We start from the raw sequence: 27,667 nt of genomic DNA on the forward strand, positions 1-27,667 counted from the left end.
GACTTTCGTAGCTTGGTAGTTGGTGAGGATTGTTCCACGGTAAGCACCGTAGGGCGAAGCGAATGAATCTGCGTTGTATCGATTCGATTCTATGAGCTCCGTTTATGTAGTGAGGGTTCCAAACGACAGAATAGTACTCCAGGGATGAACGAACAAGCGAGCAAAACAGAGATTTTAAACAGTGCACGTCTGTAAAATGTTTAGCCATCCTCATTACAAATCCTAGGTTGCGAGAAGCTTTAGAAACGATATAGCTGATGTGTTGCTTGAATGTCAGTTGCTGATCGAGAAAGACACCAAGGTCTTGAACACATATCGTTCTGACTATCGGGGATCCTTCCAGAAAGTAATCAAAATGAAATGGCTCTTTCTTCTTCGAGAACGTGATGGTCGAGCATTTGTCAGGATTCAATTTCATCCGGTTTACTTTACACCACTCGGCGAAGCTGTCGTTGAAGAAAACCTGCATCTACTGGGCTTTGAATGTAATAGTAGATCTTAACGTCATCGGCAACCTATAGACGAGGTTTTATAGAAAATTTAATAAATGAAATCTTTCTGATTGTAATTATGATGCTAAGTATAAGTGAATTTTTGTTCATTTTTCGTATGGACACGCGTAACTCGAAGAGAAAATTATGATGTATTCAGTTAGACTGGCTCATAAAGTCTCTTTATCATTAGCGAACTTATGTTTGTCAAACTGGTTATTACATAGGCCTAGTGATTATAGAGATTGGACTTCTTATTTTTTGCCACCCAACTTTTCACTTCTTTTTCCATCTTATCTCATGCATGGAGTAATTCCTATACCTCATACCTACCCAAATATCCAACTCGGCGAAGAAAAGAACGATGAGTCGTCGTCCTTCCGGAACGTAGGTAAAGTACCAACATTCACTCTTGTTCCTTAATTTATAGGACTCGAATCCAGAATTCTGATTTAGGATTGCAATTTTTGTAAATTTGAACTCCGTACCTAAGTTTTAGAACTGACTTCTGTACCAGAATTTAATTCCTGAATTCTGCATGTTGGAACTAAATTCGGCACATGGATTCTGGATCTAGATTTTGGAGCTGAATTCAGTTCCTTTATTAAGGTTCGGAATTCAAGTTCAAAACTCAGAACTAAAACTAAATTTGGAACCTGGAATCTAAATATGAGTTCAGTTCCCTTGTTCTACAACTGAATTCATGACCTGATATGAATTCCGAACCTGTATTTTTCAACTGAATTCTGCGCCAGATTTGGACTATAGTACTCAGTTTCAGAATTATGTACTGGTCCAGGATTCTAGTGTTGATAAATAAATGATGGCAAAAAGTACTCAGCAGTTGTAAAAAATTTTGGCATTACATTTCTTTTGTGGAATTAGGCTTTTCTGTTTCAACAGACTTCGCAGCCGATTCTTAGCGTACAGAATCATTACATGGCTAGTACTACGATCCTACTGACACTATCAATCCTTCCAGGTCGGGGCTCGAACATATGACAACTGGCATGTAAGAAAAGCGCCGTATGCATTGAACGGCAAACCGGGTCAGCAGTTGTAAACATCGAATAAATTCCGCAAATCGGTTCTTTTCAAAGCCATTCAAATATTCCTAAATGATTATACGAAGCCCACCTCTACTGAGCAAATCTACAAAACAAAACTGTGTTTGTTCCGTGTTATTTAACTATATGGTTAAATATGTAATAGTAATAATCAATAAGTCGTATTTTAGTATATATCACATAATATATTAATAGTAAGGTTATCCATGTTCGGACGTGTGAAAGATACATGTCAGTTTTACTCGTATTTACGTTCTCCAGTTGTATCTGTGACATTACCCACCCGCTTTTTACACGGGTTCCGAATTAACCTATGTCTTTCCACACCGTGACTACATTTTGAAGACTCTCCAGGATTTGAGTTTCAAAGAACTGTTTTTCTAGCTTCATTTGTAGTGAAAGTGTTTATGGGTGGTGTAACCTAATGAGTCTTACTTGAAAAAAAAAAATACAATCTTCGCCATTTTATAATTTTCTAGAAAATCAAATTTCACTAATTCGTTTAAGATTTAATTACAGAACAGATTTTACGTGTGAAATACATAATTTTTGTTAACTCGCTTAATGCTGCAGCTCGCTTGATTCGTCCGGGCATCGAATCGACTAATTCCTTTGTACAATAACGAGTTTTGCGATCTGGTTGATAAGAAGCTTCGTGTTCTCGCATCAGACGCATTACTAGTATTCACCAAATTTCTCTTTCGATGTTCAGTAATTATTTTTACTGTAATTAATTCTAAAACATTATTTTCACCAAACTAACTGTCATTCCTATTTCAGTAAAAGATTAACCGAATTTCAGTGAATCAATTACTTAGTGTAGCATCGAGTAAATTGTACGTGAAACGCTCAAGTCGTTATAATTCCTGTAATTTCCGGATGGTAAGAAAGATATTCAGTATATAAATTGTTAAAGCAGTCTAAAGTTTATAATTCAGCTCTCTACCAAAATGGCTGACATACTTTACGCTACCGTCCACAATCATGAATGAATTAAGTGTAATTATAATACGGAGTGTATCGAAAATAAGCTATCCACAAATTTTTCTTTCAAATTATGATAAAAAACGATATTTTATTCAAACCAAAAATTGGTCCTTTATTGTACGAGGTTAAACTTGAACATAAAGAAAACCGGATGAAATTTAAGTTATTCCTTCACAAGTTTTCGAACTTTTGATCGAACGCTCTTTATCAAGTTCCGGACAAGTGTTGCATCGCATTTTTTGGACGCTTGAGCCCAATTTTTTTTAACTGCATGTTCCCAGCAGCCTAACCAGTCTTCTTGAAGACCCTCTTCACGATTGCCCAGTAACGTTCGATGGGTCGAAGCTGAGGCCAATTTGGTGGATTGATATTTTTCTCAACGAAATGTATACCCTTTTCCGCAAGCCACTTGAGAGTGGTTTTGGCATAGTGAGCCGACGCCAAATCCAGCCAAAACAGTGGAGGTGTACTATGCTTCTTATATAAAGGCAGCAATTTCTTCTGGAAACACTCAGATCGATAGATTTCTGCATTTATAGTTCCGGTAGTGTAAAAAATGGTTGACTTCAAACCACAGGAGCATATTGCTTGCCATACCAGTACCTTTCGACCGAGTTTCTCCACTTGAATCAACCTGTCCGCATCGCTTACATCCTCCCCAACGACGACAGCAAAGTATTGTAGACCTGGAAGGGTTTTTGAGTCCTCTTTTACATAAGTCTCATCGTCCATCAAAACGCATGCATCCGTACCCTGCAAAAGACGCGAATACAATTTCCGGGCTCTTGTTGCTGTTTGCTTCTTCTGTTTTACGCTTTGTTCCGAGATTTTCTGCTTCTTGTAGGTCTTTAGGTGATTTCGCCTCTTGATACGCTTGGACCATTCCCACACTCGTTCCTGCTGTTTTGGCAAAATCACGTATTGACATTGATTTGTTCTTCATGATTAGAGATACCACTTTCTGGTCCAGTTTCGGGTTGGAAGAACCGGGTTTTCTGCCTCTTCCTGGTAGCTCATCCTAAGAATAATGTTCCCCAAACTTATTAATTATGTTTTTAACACTGGCATGAGTAATTCCAAACCGCTTCGCCAATTTTCGCATGGTAATACCCTTCTCACTTAGCCATGTGCCCAGAACTTTAATTTCCACTTCCTTTTCAATACGCGACGTTTTGAAAACGCAGAATTTCAACCGCACAAACAAGTAAACAAACGGAAGCTGACAGCCAAACGCACAGCATACTGCGATCTGAGAATAACAAACCTGTTTTAATCCACCTAGTGGTGTAATGATGCCTTTCTCTTGTATCAAACTTCACTAGTTTTTATACGATTTGCAATCGTACTCCAAACAACGGTTTAAATTTTTGTTGAACCCAAAAATATACAGTAATTTTTGGTAGGACCATAAGACCTTTCATTTGGCCCTAAGATTGGGAATAACGGTTTAGAGTCCAGTTTATAACATTTTTTACGGTTTTTGTTTCGCCGGTTTAAGTGACGGTGTACGATATTGAACACACTTTACCCTATAACTCCGGGACCGGAAGTCGGATACGGATGAAATTCAGGAATTCCGTATGGGACCACGAGACCTTTCGTTTGAATCTAAGTTTGTGAAAATCGGTCAAAGCATTGCTGAGAAAATTGAGTGAGATCCATTTTGGTATATATGATCACTATTTCCGGTACTTCCGGAATCGGATACCGAGAACCAGGATAGCCGGAATCGGTTTGTTTAGTTGCCTACTGATAATGACTATCGATTTGTGTAGTTTTGAGACCAGTTTAGAAATTTTTTTACGTATTTTGTTTCGCCGGTTTAAGTGACGGTGTACAATATTGAACACACTTTACCCTATAACTCCGGACCCGGAAGTCGGATCCGGATGAAATTCATGAATTCTGTATGGGACCACGAGACCTTTCATTTGAATCTAAGTTTGTGAAAATCGGTCAAACCATCGCTGAGAAAAGTGAGTGAGATCCATTTTGGTATATATGACCACTATTTCCGGTACTTCCGGAACCGGATACCGGGAAACAGGGTAGCCGGAATCGGTTTGTTTAGTTGCCTACTGAAAATGACTATCGATTCGTGTTGTTTTGAGACCAGTTTAGAAAATTTTTTACGTTTTTTGTTTCGCCGGTTTAAGTGACGATGTACAATATTGAACACACTTTACCCTATAACTCCGGGACCGGAAGTCGGATACGGATGAAATTCAGGAATTCCGTATGGGACCACGAGACCTTTCATTTGAATCCAAGTTTGTGAAAATCGGTTCAGCCATCTCCGAGAAAACCTAGTGAGATTATTTGACACATACACACACACATACACACACACACACACACACACACACACACACACACACACACACACACACACACACACACACACACACACACACAGACATTGCTCAGCTCGATGAACTGAGTCGAATGGTATATGACACTTGGCCCTCCGGGCCAATTTTCACTAGTCGGTTTTTCAAGTGATTGCATAACCTTTCTATATGAGAAAGGCAAAAACATCACAAATACATGCGTACAACACAAATGTATGTGGATAGCTTATTTTCGATATACTCCTTTTTAGTATAAATCGTTATTGAACAGTAAGTACATAATCTAGTAATAATAAATAAATTAACTTGTTGGATGAAAATTGGAGTTATTTTTAATTTATTTAGCGGGTTTCTGGTAAATTTATCGAAAAACAGTAATAGTTCACGACGTTCATTCATTTACGGATTATTTATAAATTTCATCGAACGTCGGTAATGAATGACGATCAAGTCAGTATAATTTTGACAGGAGGTTCAGAGAAACGTTACCGATTGTTCAGCAAATGAAACTTTTACTGAACTGATTACTGAATGTTCAGCTGTTTCAAACTTAGTAAAATTTTATCGACGTCCGTGAATATGATTTGGTGTGTATATCTATTACATTTTAAAAGCAGTCGCTTAAGCTTATCTTGCAATCGATGTAATATCAATATTAGCGTGTTGTTAGCAAGGAACAGAATCGATGGGCAGAAGTCAATGTGAGGAGAAATTATTGATTTATGCAGAAGAATTTTACTACTGGTCGTTAAATCATGTTTAGGGCGACATAATACACCGTACTTTTTGCCACCCTCGTGAGATTTAAATGTTTGCTTTTCATCAATTTTGGCTCCAAGATACTTCGACTCTCTAACGCGTTCAATAATCTCTTCATCAATTTATATATTGGCTTCATGTCCAGTGCTTAAGGAAAAATAACCATATATTTAGTTTTTGTCACATTCGGTTTTAATTGTTTGAATTTTAACAACTGAGCCAGAGAATGTAGGTCTTCGATCAAATGTGTCACCGCTTCATCCAAATCCTTAGCAGCAAAGAACAGAACAGTATCGTCCGAAAACAAATTTATTTCACAAAACCGTAAAACTCGCTTCATTTCATTTATGCACATAATAAACAAAATCGGTCCTAAAACACTACACTGTGGCACACCAAGTGAATTTCTCTATAAACTAGGCACGACATCGTTGGAAACAGTTTTCTGGGTTCTATCAAATACATAGCTTTCAAACCAATTATATGCCATTTCTCCGATACCAAAACGATGTAGTGTTTGTAACAGTTTAGATCTAGAAATTGTTTCGAAAGCGCGCTTGAGATCCAAGAACACTCCAAAAATAGTCCCTTTAATCACGATTTACTTTTTCCCTTCTTCGCTAAAAACAGGTTTAGAGCGGTTTCGCAAGAGTGACTCTTCCGATATCCCGACTATTCCGGTATTAGCAAACTATTAGAGTTCAAATTGTTAATCAGTTTAATTTTAACAAGTTTCAGAATTTCTTATACTCCTTGACTTCATCCGTTCCAGTAACCCTAGGGATAGGAACCACTAGCGATTCTTTCTAAACTTTTGGCACGTCAGATCGTCTCCGATAACATGAAAGGTACGGCAGATCGTCTCCGATAACATGAAAGCAATCTTCTATCACTTTTGAGTTAACATTGTCGATACCAGCCGATTTTCCTAAATTAAAACAAATATCTTTCAATTGTTCAAAAGTGATTGGGTGAAATTCAACAAGTCTACAATAATTATTAATCGGCTACGTTATTTCACCAGGTTTACTCTTTTGTACACTGTTTATAAAATAACTGTTTAATCTTTCTAGTATCACTTGCTCTGAGTGCTCTTCTATACCATTGAATGTTAAGGTTGTTGATGAGCCATGTGTAGGTTTTAGCAATTGTTTTGACTTCCAGTGAAACCCTCAACGAGTGAACAAGTTGTATCGTATTGGTGCGGAGAGAATTTTAGTATTTCGCGAGAAAGAAAGAATTTTCATCCATACTTGGCGACTCCACGCTGTCAGACAGCGAGGTTTTCACTTTTAGTCCAGTGAAAAGGAAGTCTTTTGTACTATAAACGAAAATTAACTGGTAATATAGCCTAAGTTGCTATGCCATCAATCGGTGTCATCTCAAGTGAGGTGACGCCATCCAGAAGTGAAGAAGTAAATGCTTAAGAATTTCCCATAACTCATTGCTGTTTTTTTCTGATTTTGATCAACCTTCCTCTGAACATATTCACATCTAGCCTTCTTCAAAGTGAATAAACGTTTCGTGCATTGGTATATCCACGCCAGTGACTTTCATTGTTAGTTCTACAGTACTGTGTTCTTGTACTGTTAAGTCCTCTCTCGTTTTAATCGTAAGAGGTCTATTGAGTAGCGTCTACTCGAGCTGTCCAAACTAACGTACTTTTCAGTTACTTATTTTTTAGTACACTTTTTCGATACGTCAGTAAGAATAGATGCCCTGCGATCCAAATTTCCTGTGTACAATACAAGCTGCTTGATACAAGTCGAGACACTTAATTTTCACTGTGTTTTCCCATCTCTAGGGGAACTCGCTATGGAAATTGCAATTGTTTCATCGGGTGACTGTAATGGGCTGGAATCGTGACACAAACTTGTTGCAACGTTTAAACCAAATAGTTAAGTTAATAAAGGAGTATATTGATTTTTACACAGCACGTGACATTCACATTTTTATAAAGCATCAAATAAGGTATCCAGAATAATAATAATAATAATATATAGTCTTCAGCGATAAATATAACAACACTGATTGAGACGACCGATTTCGATAAATCCTTCCGTCGAGAGCATCCAGTATTGGGATGTCAAACGCTTTTCACTTCAAGCGGCCAAACTATTATAGGGTGCATCAGTTTTGGACGGTATGGCGTCCGGATTGGAAAGCGGATCTAGCTCGGCGAAAAGCTGATACCAACCAGAAAGATCCTTGGTGTCCTTATGTTGCCGCTTGGCATCCATTTGATTGTTACCCATCGGAACGGTCGGCTGATTTTTGGAAAGGTTGTTTAGCAAACTACCAAACATTTCGCTTGAGGTGGGTTTGCTGCTCGTAGCCAGAGGCTGGTTTGGAATCGAAAGTTGGTCTAATGAAAGTTGCATTGCTTCTGGATTGGCCAGAAGTGTTGATGGCATGAATGGTGCTGGTGCTGATAGGAAATCAGAAAATTCGTCAACTACATTAAGGCCCAACAAATCAGCTGAACACGAAGTGTCATTCGCATGTTTGTTATTCGCTGTGATATCCAGAACTTTCAGTTCACTTATATCCGCCAGAAGGTCGTTCAGTGGCAAAGAATCTGTGTCATTAACTTTGGGCTCGGATTTTCTAGCATTATTTCCAGTTGATTCTTCGTCTTTATAGTCTTCCTGAAAAAATAAATACAAGTTTTTCTATTGCCACTTCATCTATCACAAAATAATTTGGCACAACCTGGAAGAACAGCATTTGATCGTCATCGGCCGGTTTGTCGATCTGTTCATCGTTTTCTGTCTCCTTAGCGTTCGGATTAGTTTGTGTTAGCTCCCGTAAAATCGAAAAATTATAGTGTGGATCCTTAGAGAGGCTCTTCAAAGCAGTCTTGTAGGTGTCACTGCTCTTTTTGGCGAACTGAAGCATCGCGTTCTGATAACCGACCAGTGCATGTGAAAACATATTGCATCGAGCGGCTGCCAACAAATCAATCTAAAATCACAGGAAACCGTGCGTTTCCATAAGCTAGTATCATAACGAAGAACAGTAAACCTACCTTTTCTAAACAATCCAGCGTGTATTTATCGAACTTCGTTTTGGCAGTTTTAACATGATGCTGTGCCTTGCGAAACTTCTCCAAACCTCTACCGGTATCTGGATCCAGTTGAATACTAACCGATTTCATCCAGCTAAGAGCCGCCCGGTACTCAGTACGTTCTTTCTCCATTGCTTGAATGGTGTTTTGCGTGTCCACAATTGCCCGTCCTTTGAAGGTTTGCACATCGTGGTGTAGCCGCAGCAAAGGAACACGAATCGTGATTCGTTGTTGACCACAATAGGAAATTGCTTTTCCTGTGTTGGACATAAGCTTGCCCGTGGTCGGATTTTCTTTGCCAACCTCACGTAGATATTTGCCCAGCGTATTTTCTTCCTGTGCTAGAATGCAAACTCGTTCCTGATACTGGTCTATAATCCGATACAGCTGGCGGCTACTGTCTGCTACTGATTGGAAAAGTTCAATTTTCGAATCTAGTTCACCATCGGAAGCGACGATATTCTCATCTTCTTTTGTTCCTGAAAAGCAATTTCGTTTAATGCATATTGCAGTGCTTTTCCGAGGTACAACCAAATTCACCTAGTTTTCTTTGAACAGCTTTTTTAGTGATCCAGAATTGGTGTTGAAATTCCGATTTCAGCATATCGGAATTGTTTTTAATCCTTAAAATAACTTCAAACTAGAAATAAAATAAAATTTTGCTCTATATAAAAGAGTACTGACTTTGACAAGTAGGCTTTTCCTTTTGCTAATGCATTGAAGGCAAATATCGATTTTCCACCCCAATAGACAGATGGGACACAATGCGAGGAAAATTCGCATGAGGCGTCGCGTCATTTGCGCAGAAGCGATGCCTAAGTTTTTGAATATTAGCACGGATCTTTTTCACGTTTTACGGGCGAACGTAAAACTGATGTCACTTCACTTGATGCCGAACCTTTCCCAGTATCCAGTACCTACTTTTAACAGTATGGAACTGAACTCCTCAAATTCAGTTTCGAATCTAATTCTTATGTCGTTTCACCTTTTTTTAAGGTTATACAAAACAGATATAGAATTCACTCCCACTTTTGAAAAATTTTCCGAGACCCGGGCGGTTGAGTTTCATATACCATTCGAGTCAGCGCGCCGAACTAAACCAATGTTCGTGTACCTTATGATCAAAAAAGAACTGGAATTTTCATTTTAAAATTCCCGCGCTTGTCCAATCGATAAACTTTTATTCCCTCAATGTTGGCAACACTTTTATACAAATTCTGTCAAATTTTGACGCATATCGTACGATTAGTTTTTGTTTGGCGTCTATACAAAGAAGTTGAAAAATTTTCGCGATTTTTATAATGGATGAAAATTTAGAACAACGTGCGTGCATCAAATTTTGTGTTGCAAATGGATTTAAGTGTTCCGAAACGTTGAAAATGTTAGAAAAGGCCTTTGGTGAATCGTGTCTAGGAAAAACACAGGCATACGAGTGGTATAAACGCTTCAAAGGAGGTCGTACAAGCTTGGATCATGATGAGATCCCTGGCCGCCCAACAACATCTGTTACTGAAGAAAACATTGAATCGGCGAAGCAAATCGTGTTGCAAAATCGTTCTGTACCGATTAGAGAGATTGCTGTGTTGTTGGGCATCTCTTATGGATCAGCCTAACACATTTTAACTGATGTTTTGGGTTTGAAACGCGTCGCTTCTCGGCTGGTGCCAAAAAAGCTGAATGTCACGATAATGCGCTGGCTCACACAGCGTTGGTTGTGTCGCAGTTTTTGGCCAAAAATTCAACCAATATCATCAACCAAGCACCGTACTCTCCAGATATGGCTCCGTGTGACTTTTTCCTCTTCCTCAGACTCAAATTGCCATTGCGGGGAACGCATTTTGAGACCATAGAGACCATACAAGAGAACTCGCTGCGTGAACTGAAGGCCATACCTTCGGCGTCCTATAAAACTTGGATCAAGCGTTGGCATGCATGTATTGCCGCAGGAGGAGAGTACTTTGAAGGCGATAATAAAGAAATTTATTAAAAATTGAGATTTTGCGTTTTTTATAAAATTCCGGTTCTTTTTTGATCATAAGATACATATTTATATGTAAGTGGGTTGTTAACAAAGAGGTCGAGATCCCAGAGATAGCTTGACCTTGAAAATATGTTTCAAAACAGATACCCAAGTTTGTAATCACTATGCAACAAGCCATAGATTGTTGATATCCGTCAACGATCAATGGAGATATCGAAATTTCTGTGTACGTAACTTTTCTGCTCTATCTTAGTACACGTAGATAAATGGAGCTTGTTTCAAATAACAAATCATTTAGTAGATTAACGCATCTGATTCATGTTATGTTCAAGCTAGATTATGATTGTTTCAACCCATTTTCTACCTTTAACATCAACGATGATCTATGTATAAAGTTAAATGAAAAAATTTGTCTTGCCGATCGAAAAAAAATTTTTTTTTATTGAAATAAATCACCTGTTTATTGCGTATCAACAAATTCTGCTTTACCTTTATATTAAAGAAAAATTGTCTCGTTTTATCTGGGGTCTTATTTGTGTAATGATACAACAAAATTTATTGTTCGAACGAACGTATCAGTTTTATTTCTTATAAACCAGAGCTGTTTTTTCCTACCGTGAAGGAACACAAAAGTTTTTTACGTGTTTCAAAAGTGAAATTTTATCTGCTAATTTCTTTTTCTTGGGTTTTTCAACAATCCCAGCGTAAGTATTGGTAATTAATATTATTAGAAACTACTGCACAACATTCCACAACGCGTTTTCTTCACAACAAATATTTGATGCATGTTATCTCTGTCTTGATCGGACTGAAAAGGCATCGAACCATTGGATACTATGGAAAGTAATATACCAGGGCTTGATTGTGGTATGTAAATATCTGGAATATTATAAATGTAATTGAAATTTCTGACAAATATAAAAATCGAAGCGAAATGTACCAGACACAAGCCTTCAAATTATTTCAAAAGAAATCATTTTACTGTTAAAAATAAAACAAAATGAATTATATAAACAAACAAAGGCGTAAGCTGAAATACTAATCTTTTTAAGTTAACATCTTATCATTTATTTCAACTGCCAAGTTTATAAATTCAAAGCACTACAAATATTACCTTTATCTAAAGTTAGTTCATTTTAAACTGATTTTGAAAGTTGAATTTGTTGAAGCTTGTCAAAAAATTGACAGGAACGCACAAGTAAAATCTTTGTTAGTTTTATCAAAATTTTTAACTAATCCACTGAGAAAAGGCAAATATCTGGTTTTGTTGTTTCAAGCAACATTATTTGCTATATTATATCAAATTTTCTTTTGTCACTATTTCAATAAAATTAATCGTTGCGTGAAACCCAAGTTAGTTACATTTACAGTATTTTCAAATGGAACCTATTTTAATTCAAACTGCTCACATTGATTATTGCTGGAAGAACAAAAATTCATACATTTAATTCTGTTTCTACGTACAATTTTTTGTACCGTTTTTTATACACGACTTTTTTCGAACGATTTTTCGAGAAAACATTTTAAGTGACATCACGAAACTAGAGTTAATAAACACGTAAAAGTTTCTCGAAATAACACGGATTAATTTTGTCCGGTTTCAATTTGACCCGAATCCCTCGTGTACAAACAGAGATGTGTGTATTGCTTAGTTTTTGATAATATTTTAAGTGCTCACAAAACTTGGGGGCTGTTCAAAAACCGACGTGACCATTTCATAAGTTGTCATAAAGCAACATAATGTTTACTTACATAATATTCGTGTATAATGAATGTCAATATATCAATTTTTCCAACAGTAGAATAACAGAGGTATTTTGGCCACTTCATATATTTTGGCCCACCTAACCAACTTTATGGATTCATTTGAAGCTCATCACATTAAATAACCTATTGCGGAAGGGGTTTTCAAAGATATTACAACATTTGGTGGATATTTTTACAAAGTGGGCCAAAATAAAATCAATCCTAAAGTGGGCCAAAATACCTCTGTTACCCTACTAGATATGTAACGAACATTTGTATAATAACGCAGATATAGCCGAAAGAGAAAGTAAACAAAGAGAATCTGTCAACTGCTTGTAGACCCTTTCGAAAAGTTCACGTCGAATTAAACCACCGCCCCCTCCCCCATTTATTAAAGTATTTTAATCTCTATTGAAATCTCTAAAACTCAATTGAAAACAATTGACCCATTTGAACACTAATGTAAGAAGAATCAAATACGGATTTATGAAACAGGTATCATCTCACTGCTGGGTAGATTAAATACGTTTTTGTTATACTCGCTCCGATTTGGCAGAAACGACATAAATAAACACGTGTTCCAAAAGAATCTTTTAGCACGAATACTAGAACTTACACAGAAAGCAAACTTAAAAGTCCTTCGTATTCTGGATCACAATGAAAAAAAGTAAAAGTGTTCTCTTGCAGAATGAAGCTACAGGGTTGAACTGATAGTTGATCCTTGCATTGAACTTACTAAGTGCGAACAAGTTCGAAAGCTCGATTCAGTTGAGTTGCTTTCTGAGTTGTGTTCCATTACATCCGGAGTATTTCAATTGGCAGAACATTTTTTCCGTCTTTGGTGTAATTTTTTCGCAAATATTCATTTTTCATTTTTTCTTTCATCGGTCACTTTTCTTGCTGTTTTCTGTTGGGCACGGTTAAGAGTTAAAAATGAAAGGCTTCGGTACATCTTAGGCAGCACAATCGAATTAACATTTATTTATAAAACATACCGGCTATGTCAGTGGCGCAGTTGAGAAAAGAGCTATACTTAATACTGAGGAACTCGAATTTTAAAGTTCTGAAGTAGAAGGTAAAAGTACAATTCAATTCTTTCATCTGATCATGCTTGTATGGGTCTACCTAGTCTAGCTTTTCCGTTTCCAGCTTCCAGGATCTAGTATACCAATCAATCTATAAATTTGAATCTTCCGCTTCTGTCAGTATGTATTTTCCAGAAGTAACCAATCAAATCGAAGTAGTGTTTTACTGTTTTGTGGTTTAGTTAGAAGTAAATAATGAATAATTCATGTCTTGTGGTAAAACATCCAGCTTATGGATTTATATCAAACAGGAATTATGAAATACGGAATCAGACTTAGCTTTTGTTAGAGTGTGAGTTTTATTTTTAACGATTATGTACGATTTTCCGAGCATCTCACAGTCTATCAAAACTCTTACCGATAACCGTGGCCCACTTGTTATCATATAAAAATACCCCAAAAAATCAATCTTTATTTTTGATTCAATTAAAAGAGTTTCTCTGATCATTCTTTTTTTTTGTTTTGATGAATCATTGTTATTGAAATATAGTTCGGTTGGTAAAATACGAGTATTACAGGTCTACAATAATATTATATACTTGTTTGATATGGAACAAAACCGTTTCTTATGGAAAGCTTAGGTCAACTATGTTGAAATATTTTATTGAATTGAATTATACGCTGCCTCATGGGTTTATTCGAAATATTATAAAACAAGGCGACCTCAATCCTAATTAAATGATGATATTTTGTTTTATATGTAACATTAACAAATGCCTATTAAGAATATGGTGCATTAGTGAGAGTATTGCCTTCGCAGTCGATTCATAGCGTACAGAACCATTGCATGGCTTGTGCTACGATATAAAAATCAGGTTCGAAACTGACTAGATTTTCAGTTAAACAACGTTGAAACTAGGTTCGAAACTAGCTTCAAACAAACGGTTTGACTTGTGGGGGGTGTCTAGACTCATGTCCAATCACTACACGTTAGACGCACATCTCCTTCGAGTTGGACTCTCCGAAACTAATCATTGTGCTTGTGGCGAAGGTTGTATCGTGATGTCAAATCTCAACTAATAAATTCTTTGCGTACCCAAGGTAGACTATACAATTGGAGTTTCAATTTAATAATTGACCCTTTTTAGACTTATTTCAGACTTCATCTGCGTCCATTAGTTCAACCAATAGCTAAATTTGAATAAAAATGATGTAATGATACAAACAAACTCGAAATAGTTTATGAAATTATCAACAAAATGTATACAAATAACAGCTTATTTTATAGTTTGGGTCAAATAATATTCTTGAGTAGATTTAATAGTATATGATGAAATACCGAAATTGATATTTTAAAAATAAGAAAAATATGTTTTATTAAATTCAAATCGTTATGACTTTATTAGAATTATATTTGTATAAGAATTCTATGTAAAAGTGATGCTACGGCGAAAATAAAGTTATGTAAACTGCCTTAAGAAATATACGTATCTATGAAAAAAAACCCTTCCTAATCCACCTATTGGTGTGATAATGCCTTTTTCTTTTTTCGAAGCAGGTACATGAAATTTCCGAAATCGAAAAATAAATTCTGATTCCAAAAGGCTTAGAATTGCATGAAACGTCGAGATTTAGTGTCATCTCGAAAAAAATTTTTTTTTAAATCGACTTTTTGGGACTTAGAGAAAATATCAAAATTTTCAAATCAAATTTTTTTTTGAGATGACACTAAATCTCGACGTTTCATGCAGTTTTGAGACTTTTAGCATAAAAAAAATTCGATTTTGGAAATTTCATGTACTTCCCCCTATGGTGCTTTTTCAAGATCGAAAATTGTCAAACCTTTACCACCGGGCAGCACCCCTTACGCTAGTCCGATTTAGCTCAAATTTTGCATGAGGGCTTTTTTCGAGATGCTTAAACTTTTGAACACTAGAGCTTTACGAAAATAGAGGTGATCCCAAATTTTTAGCACCATTATATATATATATATATATATATATATATATATATATATATATATATATATATATATATATATATATATATATATATATATATATATATATATATATATATATATATATATATATATATATATAAAAGCGGTAAAGTTCAACGTGTTTGTCGGTTACGTCACTTATACCATTATATCTCCGGAACCAAAAGTCACAGCCATGTGGTATTCGAACTTGATCAATGGCCTAACAATAGCTTTCAAACGGGCCTAGACTTGTTAAAATCGGTTGAGCCATCTCCGAGAATCTTGCGCGGTAAAAACACAACGCGTTTTGTCAGTTACGTCATTTATACCATCATATCTCCGGAACCAAAAGTCACAGCCATTTGATCTTCGAACCTGATCAATGGCCCGACGAGCCTAAGTTTGTTAAAATCGGTTCAGCCGTCTCTGAGAAAATTGAGCGGTAAAAATAGCTTCGAAAAGTGTGCACACACACACACACACACACACACACACACACACACACACACACACACACACACACACACACACACACACACACACACACACACACACACACACACACACACACACACACACACACACACACACACACACACACACACACACACACACACACACACACAAATACACATTTTCCGATCTCGTTGAACTGAGTCAAATATAACACTATGGGTCTCCGAGGCTCCATTCGAAAGTCGGTTTTTCCAGCAATTCGAATACCTTTCTATAGAAAAAGACAAAACGGTTCGACGGTAGAGTTAGGGTGGAAACTGGGTTAGGTTTGACATCAAGCGAAAACGACATAAAAATCGTCCAGGTCGGGGCTCGAACAAACGACAACTAGTTTGTAAGACCAGCGTCCTAGGCATTGAACCGCCAACCCGGGAATCTCTATATGCAAATAATTAACACAAAACCGCACCCGTTTAATAATAATATTTTGCTCGTACTGGACCCGACCCCGATTTTTTTTCTAAATGCGATAATAAACCCAGCTTCCATACGGACTCGACTACAGGAACTAAAACATGTTGTGAATGGAGAAAAGTCGTTATGAGGATTCTTTCTGATACTGTGGTTGCTTAGGCAGTCACGCATGTACATTTTCTTGTATTGTTAGTATAATCTTTTCGAAATATATATATTTTTTAAATTTTCACCTTTAGTCACATGGAATAAATAAACATATAAGGTAACGGTACCCCCATACATCGCAGCTCCATTACTTATCTTATATAAAACCATTAGTTAGAGTGAGATCTGTTGTCTCTGTTCGATAGATTTACTTCAAGAGTAAGATGAAATTAGAAGCATTCGCTTCGAGTTTTCCCGTCGCTATAACAGCAGTATTGAACAATTTTGCTTATTAGAGCCGAAGCAAAGATATTGTATTCTATTTTATCACAATTCATTGATTGAAAATCGAGTAATCGGTAAATTGACATGGCGGCTCTACTAATGAGGTGACTATTGGCATAAATCAAATAAACATAGATTTCTCACTGTACGGTGACACTAACAGCACCTCTAGTGACAAACGGGTGTACTTTTTTCCATTAGCTACTGTGGTTGTGTTAAATGCGCAGGCAACTTTTTGCATGCATTTTAGGAGCATTTACGAACCCATTCTCCACCAGACGGTGCTTTTGGTGTCACGGGTTGCTCAACTACATTACTATTATACTGAGAAATTTATGTTTATTTGATTTATGCTATTGGTATAATAGCCCTAAAAACGCTCATGTAGTAATAATTTTTTTGCCTCTGTAATTTTTTGTATGATCCAACATTTCTAGACGCATTCTGCTAATTGACAGTTTGTTTATTTGCCGTCATCAGTAAAACCGCATAATATACGCCAAGCGCTAAAAATAATTGTCAATGCCTCTATCAAATACTTCAAACTGAATCAAAATGGTCACCCTAGCTACTACATCGTGGTATACGAAGCTTTTCGAGCTTTGCTGACTTCACAAAGCTTCCGATAGCAGTGCAGTCAGATGAGGCTGTTAAGCTTTTTTAAGAGTCATAAAGAGAGCTTGGAAGGTATACCTATACATATATGTCACGTATGTCATACTTCCGAAAGTGATCATAATTGAACTATTACAGTTTAATCAATTGCTATGCAACTTTCTCTCCCCTGAATTTTCTTGCATTTAAGTTTTGTTTATACTGATTCGCGAATATGTAAAGCATTTTCAATGTTAATCTGATGAGACTCATGAAGTGTTGGCATATGTACTTCAATTTAGTCAATTATTATTATTAATAATAATGCTTTCTGAAATGATATTTTTTGTAACTTCTTTAGTTCATCTATGAAAAATACATTTCAAAACAAAATTATTCTGATGAAAATCGATTTCAAACAAAACAGAAAAGATTCTTTTCGTTTCGGAACTATAACTAAAATTTCTTTCTCATTTACAGAATTTGTTGAGAATTGAAACGATTGGAAAACTACACTCACGGTTTCTACACGTTTAAAATTCACATTTGCTTTCCATGCCGCTTGAATTAAACCGTAATCAAAATGACTACTTTCGATAATAATTTGCATCAAAACAAAAAGTTGGCGTGATTGAACTGTGACATCGCAAGCTACATAGTGGAGATCAATGTTGCTCGAATATCAAAAATACAACGAATGTCTATGATCATCGCTCGCTTTCCTTCGCCTTTGTTCGATAATCGTTCTGGTATTCGGACTTGTCCGTATATTCGGGCGCGAACGAAGCCGACGCTACTTCGTTACTTGCACGAATATCTATTCCTTGCAGTTGTTATTCGCATTGGACATACCCCCGAATGACTTAACGCGAATATCGAACGAATATTCATACAGCGATCATCGCCAAACCTAATTCGCGATGATCGTTCGTGCTGTCTTTGTAACATGCAAATTAAGATGTTTCCCCCCGCACTATTACCATAGTCTTATGTGTATGTGATGAACCATATTCCAGCATTCTCCCATTACTGCTACCCTACGAGATATGATGAATTTATTAGATGAAGAATGCTCCGCGAAGAATGGAAACCAACGATCTTCGCCGTGACGATATTCGAACCAATTCGAAGGATAAAATAAATGAACGAATGACAAACGAATGTATAAAACGAACATGCACGATGTATACCAGCAGCGAAGAATGGATTAGTATATTCGGGTTCTCTACGATTATTGCTTATTCCTTTTGCACCCTTCTCTCTTTCGAGCAGTGAATAGTTCAACCACAGACTAACAGACAGGACACTCAAATTAGATTCTTCAATCATTTTAACGGTCATTTCGAATATTCCTTTATTTGGGACAGTACTCACATGTGTCATGATGGCGCCACGTTACCCTATCAAAAACATCCTGTCTGTCATCTATACTGTGTTTATTTTTTTCATTTACCAACAGAGTTGCCATTCATGCAGAATTACCTGTAATGTATTGATTTGTATACGTCCATGCGAATTTCATGCAGGATACAGATTTAATACATATTGCCAAAACTATATACAGAATTATGCCTACTTCTCATCCTCCAACGCAATACAAAATCGAACCCGTTTTGTTACAATATTCACTTGCTTCTGGTCTGTCGCCACTTAATTTCGGGTGAAAACTACCAACACATTAAAAAATAGTCTAGATGAACAACGTTGAGTCAAATAAATGGTTACCTTCCAACATCGCGAAAAAGTTAAATATATTATCAACGTAATCCAATAATTTATTGTGACGATTCATTTTCAAAAATTTTGATGAAATCAGGCATCCCTGCAAGCAGCTGATCGGTGTTGACAAACGAGGGGAAACCAACTAGTAAAAAAACTTTTACGTAACACAAGGGGTGTACCGATAGTAAATAGTTCGCGCAGTACAATATAGGTGGAACTAGTGCATTACGAAAAATTATTTTTATAAGAATTTACTCATACTGTCATGTCTGTTAGTCTGTGGTTCAACGTTGTTCGAGACTGGCATATTCGAAGGCAGTATAATCACAGCAAGGATGCGTGAATGAATTAGTTACACGAAGAATATTTGCAACATTGGTGGAGATCGCGACACCTTTTACCAGTGTTCGCCAAGCTACTCATTCAAAACATGGAAAACAGCGGTATATGTTGAACTGCTCAGTGACAAAACAGTGCAATATAATCTGTTATGCAGTGACGAGTCGAAGACGAAACGAAGAATGGGTAGTTTTATAGGCTCACATATGAACTGTGTGCATAATTATGTGCATTTAGCTCAAATTGAATGTTGTATTTAAGCAGAATTTCTCCGACTGCGTTCAATTAGGAGTTCATCAGATACCCGCTTGCGATCGACATTTATTTTCAGGGTTGACAAAAAGGAAAACTGGTTTGAGTTTGACGAGATATAAAAGTCGTCATTTGTTAATAAACTCAATTTAATATACGAAACATGCAAGTTGCTCTAAAATATGTGTTGAGTTCACTAACTTGTAATAAGAAGGAATAATAATTCTATTCTTGTATCAGTAAATACTGACTACATTTGATGTTAGCAGAATTTTTAATGTCAATTTTGGTGAAAGAAATTAAGGTTTTGAGTTGATGAATATTTGGAGCACAATTTTTGTGTACTTAAACTGGATATGTCAATCAAAACAAAATAATTTTTAGTAGAATAATAGTTGTTATATGTTCTTGATCTTGCGATTGACTATTTCAACATTTTGTATGGAATATTTCGCTCATTTTTTGCTAGATTAATGTTGATTTGAATCAACCAATAATAATGCATGAAAGCAAACAACCATAATGTACTATAGATGAGCAAAAATATCATTGTTTTTATTCTGAATATCACAAAAAAATTTCATCGCGACCTGATAATTGAGTGTATAATTTTATTTTATTCGATGGAAATGGCAACACTGTATGGTATAAACATCAGGTCAAAATTGAATAGGAGAGCTCGCGAGTTTCGATTCGATCGCATATCATAAAACGAAAAAAGCTCTGTTAGTGGTGGACGCGCTGGAAAACGGTGGTGGGATTAGTGCCCGTTTTCCCTGTTTTTGATTGCAAATTAGTTCTAATTGTATAGAGACTCCAGAATATAAACGTAGTACGTATGGAAATGTTGTTATTTTGTTTGGAAAAGGCAAGATCAGTAAAATAATATTTTTCCAAATCGACGGCAGTGCATTTTTACACACACACACTAGAGAAATTTTGCCTGCAAGAATCGGAATCGCAACGGAAATACAATGGTGTGCGTTCATCAGTAACTCATGTTTCGTTGGTAGTGTTGGTATGGTGGAAGAATAAAATAGAACCTTGCTTCTGATTGGATAGTCGTTTGACAGGCGCTGATTGTGGCATTCATTAATTGTTTGGTAATAAGTAAAATTTTTCCGTGAAAAGTGCTTGTTTTCTTGATAAAGAATTTATTTGACAATATTTAAAAAAAGTTTTGCACGAGAAGTGTTATTTCTGATGAAATACTTTTACAGTGAAAAAGTGATCGAACACAGCGCAGCAGCACAAGATGGCGTCCGTTCCGATAGCCAATCAGCGTCGAGCTTGTATAGCTTCTGTACAGCATGATAAATTTTCGTACGTTTTCGCGTCATCGTTCAGCAGAAGCAGTACCATTTAGTGCGTCCTCGTCGCAAAAGGTGCAGAACAAAACCTGAAATCAGAAAGCGGAAGAGTGTGTGCAAAATTTTAGGCTGGCGCGGAAAAACCATTCAAATTTGTAGTCGAGAACACCTCACTGACATGTGTCAGGTGGAATACAGCACTAAACGCGATCAGCTAGTGGAATTGGCCAGAGGCGCCCTGGAACCGATTTGGTAAGTACAATAGTTCATTGAAAAGTAGTAAGCAAGATGGTTGCCAGCAGGCGAATTTTCTTGCGTGTTGAGGGAAATTTTCTTTCTCTAATTCACGACTACACGGTGACAAGTGTGTGTTCCTACCGAAGAAAAATCTAAATGCAATCTCTGGAAACAGTGATCGCAACCAAATCCACAACATATGATTGCACAAAAACAAGCCACTTTGGTGGCAGGAACAAAACATAACCTTTTTGAATCGTATTAATTTCGGGCTGCTGGTGGGAGGCAGTACGATCACAGTAGCTTTTCCTTTGCGGGGAGATGTTTGCTGTATTTCAACGACCTTGCTGTACAACTGAAGCAACGGTGAAAATTGAATTTTCCAAAATGCGACAAATTTTGCTTTGTGTTGGGGGAATCCAAAAAAAACGAAATTTTTATTAAATTTTATAAGATCTTAAATTATGAATAATACCGTGAAAATTATGATTCCATGATTTTACGATGCTTGATCAATTATTGGTGTTATTTTCGCGCGTCTTTTCAAAAGATGGACCTTAGAATTCGACATATTCTGTTCGTAGTTTTGTAACTTCTGAACATTTACGAACGATTTCATTGCGATCAACTATATTTTTGCTTCTAATAAGCATCGACCAGCACTGAATAAAATTGGTTGTAGGATGGGTTTTTTCATTGTTATTCTAAACGTATCCATATCCTTAGATTAGATGTTTGCTAATATTTGGTCAACGACCCAATGACCCAAATATGCAGAGTCCGAGTGTATTGAGATCGAATAAGCGAAATATATGTTTTTTGCCATTAATATTTTGTAGATGTTTGTATATACTAAAATAAAAAAACTGCATTTCGAAATGCATGCAGTATCAAAAATACTTTCCGTATTGGCAATGGTGTTAGGTTTATTGGAAATGTAAAAGGTGTAAACTAGATATCAGTTAACAGAAAAAACATAATCCACCTGGTGGTTTAATTATTCCTTTTGAACATTATTATTATTTAAAATCTTTATCATTAACGCTTAAATAAAACCAAGGAAGAGACATATTCTGATAAATTGAAAGAGTTTGAAGCCAATTTTTTTACGTACTTTGCATCGTCGCTCTTACTGACGATTTGAAATTCTACTAGTAATCAACCTGTAATAAGGTAATCGAAAGTTGGTTCCGGACACAAAATCAGCTGCGCTCTATGATACAAAACCTGTCTTATGAGCATAGCTTTTTGACAGTCGGTTAAGCTATCTACAGCGCATATTTTTGTGCAAATATTTTGGATCTCGACGAACTGATTCGATATGTCAGCTGTTTTTCAAATAATGATGAATTTTATAAAAATAAACAAACCGAGAATTTCTTTCCAACGAGTAAATGCTTCAAAATCCTACAATATTCTCTAAATATTCTACAAAAATCTTAATCTTAGTAATGAAAAAAATAAAGATAAAATTGTCATTCTAATTCTCCTAGAAAGGAAAGGCGAAATTATTTATTTTCGTTAAAGATGGTTTACGAAATTTTTACTACTGAAAATGGTAAATGAGATGATGAAATTACCCGTAGATTTTTCTTAGTTTTGAATATTTATTTATTACTGTACGATGAACAGACACATTGTAGTCATAATGATAGTTTCTAATACTAAGCAAAAATTTGGCTGCTAAATACTAAGTAAAAGTCATGGAAGTCACATAGAGAGCATAGAAGTAAACAAATTCAAAAACTGAAACTATTTATGTTGATTTATTCAGTGGATATAGAAGAAAAGTGGAAAAAATTGCATAAATTCAAAAATTCAACAGTTCATCGACTTATTGAAAATTGACATTCATTGATTTTTTTCTCCATTTATTGTCAATATTAGATTCGCGCACTCCTTAAAAAAACAGCTCATATGGCATTAGGTTCTTCAGGTCTCGGTTAAAACATCGGTTTTGCAGTAATTGCATATTTTGTTCAACCATAAAGGTAGAAACATCAAACCCCACTTATTGCGTATAAAGACGCATAGGGTATCGCATTGAACTCAAAGATATGGTTAATAAAACTCGTGATTCTCGATTACTTTCTCTATGACAATAGACGTTTTTTGAGAAGAGCTTTTATTGGATAATTGTAGTAATAGGTTAGTATTCCTTTCAATTGAACGTTTTGCTCGAAAACTTGTTTTTAGCGCTATGTAAAATGTAAAATAGTAAACATTTAAACTAGAGTTGTTTTAAAAATCAGTGGAAATAAGGAATACTCACTAGAGATAAGCAATCCATTGGCGAACGGTTCAAAACAACTAGTTCTCCTGGAAGAATGAGTAAAACATTTTTGTTGCAGAACGATCGAGAACTATCTTCTTTAATAGAAATAGAAGTGATTGAATTAGAGATTGGCAAAACAGTTCTTTTCAAAGAACCGTTCAGTGATAGTTCTATTGAAAGAACTAGTTCTTAAGAGCCGTTTGTTATCATTCCGTTGCATTGCCAAAAATTGATTAGTTCATTTGTTGCTCTACGCACTGAGAGCACAGGCAAATTTCAAATGCAAGGGTGCTAGTCTGCTCAGCAGCAGCTACTCTCGTAAAACCAGTTGTTTTTCTCTAATGTAGGTCTCTTATTCAGCAATATCAAAGAAAGCGTTCTCCAGAAATTTTTTGATCCTTCGTTTTAGGTATCACAATAATAAACCCTTGAATATACGCATTAAAACGCCGGGCGATTTCCAAAGTTACGCCGGGTTTCCGAAGTTACGTCGATTTCCAAAATAACACGGAATTCTGAAGTGACGTGGTTTTTAAGCGGGTTTACCAAGTTTCGTGGTTTTCTTGTTTTGTCTAAGAAATGCATGCAACGTCGAAATTTGGTGTTATCCCGATATTTTCTAACGTCAACACTCTGACACTTTTCACTTAAAAAAAATTAGATTACACCAGATCTCGAAGTTTCATGCATTTCTAAGACATTTGGCATCAAAAAAATTTTCGATTTCGGAAATCTCAAAAATTTTCTAAGTCGGTTTAAAAATATTTTTTTTATTGCCAGATCTGGACGTTTGTCATATCAAAATTAAATTCACCTTAATTTATTTATTATTGTAAAGTCAACAGCCACATTGTAATCCTAATGATAATTTCTAATACTAAGTAAAAATTTTGCTTGAATTGTTTTGCGTGGAATCCAGATGATACACGATTGAACGATTTTTGCAAACCTATAACGGCACCGTTTGTTCCATAGTTTGTGCGACGTAGAGGTAGTCGAAGAAAGGCGTTGTTACGGAGAGCACGAGGACGAACGTTGATATTAACCTTACGGAGCAAAGCGGGACAGTCAATCCTATCATTCAAAATATCAGCTATCTTCAAAGCACGCGACAGCTCTCGTCGTACTTGTAGTGTGTCAAGACCAATCAGCAATCCGCGACTTTCATAGCTCGGCAGTTAATGTGGATTACTTCAAGGTAATCGTCGAAGAACAAAACGTACGAATCTACGTTTTATAGGTTCTATTCTATGAGCTCCATTAAGGTAAAGAGGGTTCCAAACTACTGAGCAATATTCCAAAGTAGAACAAGCGAGTGAACAGTATAGAGTCTTCAGGCAATAAATATCATTGACGTGCTTAGCCATTTTAAATATGAATCCCAAACAGCGAGAAGCTTTCGCAACAATGTAGTTAATGTGCTGTTTGAACGATAACTGCTCATAGATAAAGACACCAAGATCTTTGACGCATGTCGATCTACTAATCATGAATTCTTCAAGATAATATACGAATGTGAACAGTAACTTTTTCTTTGTGAACGTAATGATTGAGCACTTTTCGGGGTTTATTATCATATGATTGGTTTTGCATCAGTTCGCAAAGATTTCCAATTGCCGTTGAAATAATGGCGCTTCTTCTGAGTTGCGAATGGTATGATAGATCTTGAAGTCATGAGCTCGTGGTCCATCCAGACAAAGATTCACATCGTTGAAGTACAGTAAGAAAATCAAAGGGCCAAGATGACTCCCCTGTGGAATTCCAGACGTTGCGACAAATTCTTCGGATACACAGTCATCAATTTTGATAGTAAGACGTCGATTGCTAAGATATGATTGTATCCATTGAATGACGTTTGCACCGTAGCCGAGTCGATTTAATTGAGCAATTGTGATGTTTGATGATTGATTTTATCGAAAGCGGAAGAGAGATCTGGATAGATAACGTCCGTCTGCAACCTGTCTGGCATAGCGTTTGTTATGTAAAATGTAAAAGATACAAGGTTGGTAGCAATGGTTAAAAATTTGAGTCAGAATAACTTTTTCGAACAATTTAGGAATTGCGCTAAGAGAAGTGATAACGCGGTAGTTGTTCATATCTCTTTTGTCGCCTTTCTTGTAAACCGGATACATAAATGAAGATTTCCATAAATCCGGAAACACACAATCCTGCGAAAGCCATTTGTACCGAATTCACGTCTATGTCAATCGAGTGCAAAAAGCAATTAGATACCGGAACGTTGATCGCCGCTCTTTCGATTTGCAGTGTGGATAGTGCTTCAGTAGAGAAAACGAGCGAATTCACATTAACGATGGTAATCCAAATTCCTTCCTTTGCTCATTCACGTGCTTCCCGAAAGCTTTTGGGTTAGAGTTCATCCTATGCTGACCTTCTTTAAAAAATTGGCGTGTTTTTTTTAATCAAGAAGATGCAGCTATAACAATTTGAAGACACTTGAACTTCAAGTTTTTAATGACTAGTTACAGTGTTGGTGATTGCCGAAAATTTCACAGAAGCTGCTATATTGCTATCTATATTGTATACAACATTTTCAATCCGGTAGAAGATGCTACAAGAACTCGAGTCTCTCAATGCATGAATCGCGAGAGAATTTTTCTACATTCCTTCGCTCCACTTCATACTCTGAGTATTTCTCAGCCCTTAAAAAAATTGCAGTCTGATAATGATCGCCGCTGTGTGGAATTTACCAAAAGAAAATCGCAAGTTGACAATTATCGCAGAAAATCGAATCGATGATTCGACTTGATGATTCTCATACTAGGTTGCAATATTTCAAAACCCTTGTGTGGAGCATTCACAGACATTTTCATAGACACAACTTATACAAAGATTATATGCACATAGTTAGAATAAGCGGCAATAGTTAAATGATTCTATCGCAATTGTCAACTGCCTGTATAGAATCGGATCGCGAAACGAGAATAAGCGACCGTTTGTTGCTTCAGAGAAGATCCCCACAGCGGCGTGCCAACCTTTGATTCTCAGAAATATCATCGAGAGAAATTCGCTCTCGCACTGGTGTCGATTCTATGTTAAATGAGCCATGCCGGGTTTTTGTTGTTGCGATGATTTTCAACTCTCTTTGATGGCACTGATTCAATCGTTGAAGAGTTGCCAGCGAACGTTCTTTGATACGATAAAAGCCATCCTTGACTAGTTATTTAAACATTAAAATTTTATCGGAACAATCAACAAAAATCTTACTTCTTTAAACTGTATCTAAATGTCTCGAGAAAGTCGACTTCAAATATGAACATTACTATGAGCAAATTTATTGTTTTTAATCTGTACAGTCATATTCTAGTAATATAAATAACTATTTTTTCATCAAAAACTGTTTTGCAAAAATAATTCAATAGCCATTTTTCTGACTTACTGTACATAAAGGATTTCGAATTGCGAATTGCTGGAAAACCGTCTTTGATCGGAGACACACAGGCCCCTAGTGTTGTATACCTTTCAATTCAGCTGGACGATATTGAGAAATATCTATCGTGTGTGTTTCAGAAATTTTTCTCTGATGACTGAATCGATTTCGACAAGTTTAAGCTGGTTTAAAAGCTGCTATTAGTTCATTGATAAAGTACGAAAATCAAATGGCTGTGACATTACCGGCAAAACGCACTTTTTCTGTAGGTTCTATTTTATCGGGGATGGCAGAACCGATTTAAACAAGTTTGGGCTCGTTTGACAGAGTTACTATTGGGTCATTCATCTAGTTCAATGATCAAATTGCTGTCGTTTCTGGTTCCGGATATACTATGGTATAAACGACATAACCGACTAAACGCACTTTTATTTTCTATCGGTTTAATTTTCTCGGAGATGGCTCAATGAGCTTTCATAAATTAAAGTATTTTTAAAAGCTACTATGAAGATGTAATTGTATAGGTGACGTAATCGACAAAATATTTTAATGAGACTATTTAGAATAGAATGCCAACTATTTCAAATAGTGTGACAAAAGCAAGCACGTGGTTTTAGTGGTTCTATAACATTTCCCCGAAAACTATTCTCCAGAACATAAAAAACCGAAGCTTTTTCACGAGGAATTCATTGTCCAGAAAGTACTAATCTCCAGAAATACAAACTCTAGA

At 36.3% G+C, this 27,667-nt stretch overlaps 2 protein-coding genes across 2 annotated transcripts in view; one reads left to right on the top strand and one right to left on the bottom strand.

The window, feature by feature from the left end:
- Positions 1 to 7,553: 7,553 nt before the first annotated feature.
- LOC131437568 (islet cell autoantigen 1) lies at positions 7,554 to 9,450 on the bottom strand. The gene is made up of 4 exons (XM_058607015.1): positions 9,263 to 9,450; positions 8,684 to 9,201; positions 8,368 to 8,619; positions 7,554 to 8,303 (listed from the first exon to the last, which is right to left on the bottom strand). Exons 1-4 carry the CDS (start codon positions 9,324 to 9,326, stop codon positions 7,758 to 7,760), a joined length of 1,380 nt encoding a protein of 459 aa, XP_058462998.1. The 5' UTR covers positions 9,327 to 9,450; the 3' UTR covers positions 7,554 to 7,757.
- Positions 9,451 to 21,123: 11,673 nt separating this feature from the next.
- The window catches only part of LOC131438034 (nucleosome-remodeling factor subunit NURF301), a 41,127-nt gene continuing 34,583 nt past the window's right edge, over positions 21,124 to 27,667 (top strand). Inside the window, exon 1 of the mRNA XM_058607813.1 lies at positions 21,124 to 21,289. The gene's annotated coding sequence lies outside the window, so the exon portion shown is untranslated. The remainder of the gene's footprint in view (positions 21,290 to 27,667) is intronic.

Source organism: Malaya genurostris, chromosome 3 (genome assembly GCF_030247185.1).
Source record: "Malaya genurostris strain Urasoe2022 chromosome 3, Malgen_1.1, whole genome shotgun sequence".
Classification (NCBI taxonomy): domain Eukaryota; kingdom Metazoa; phylum Arthropoda; class Insecta; order Diptera; family Culicidae; genus Malaya; species Malaya genurostris.

Coding starts and splice junctions, on each gene's coding strand:
- LOC131437568 (XM_058607015.1), bottom strand. CDS start 9,326: ATGCTGAAATCGGAATTTCAACACCAATTCTGGATCACTAAAAAAGCT. Junction 9,202..9,262: donor AGCTGTTCAAAGAAAACTAG/GTGAATTTGGTT, acceptor ATTGCTTTTCAG/GAACAAAAGAAGATGAGAAT. Junction 8,620..8,683: donor CGCTGGATTGTTTAGAAAAG/GTAGGTTTACTG, acceptor CTGTGATTTTAG/ATTGATTTGTTGGCAGCCGC.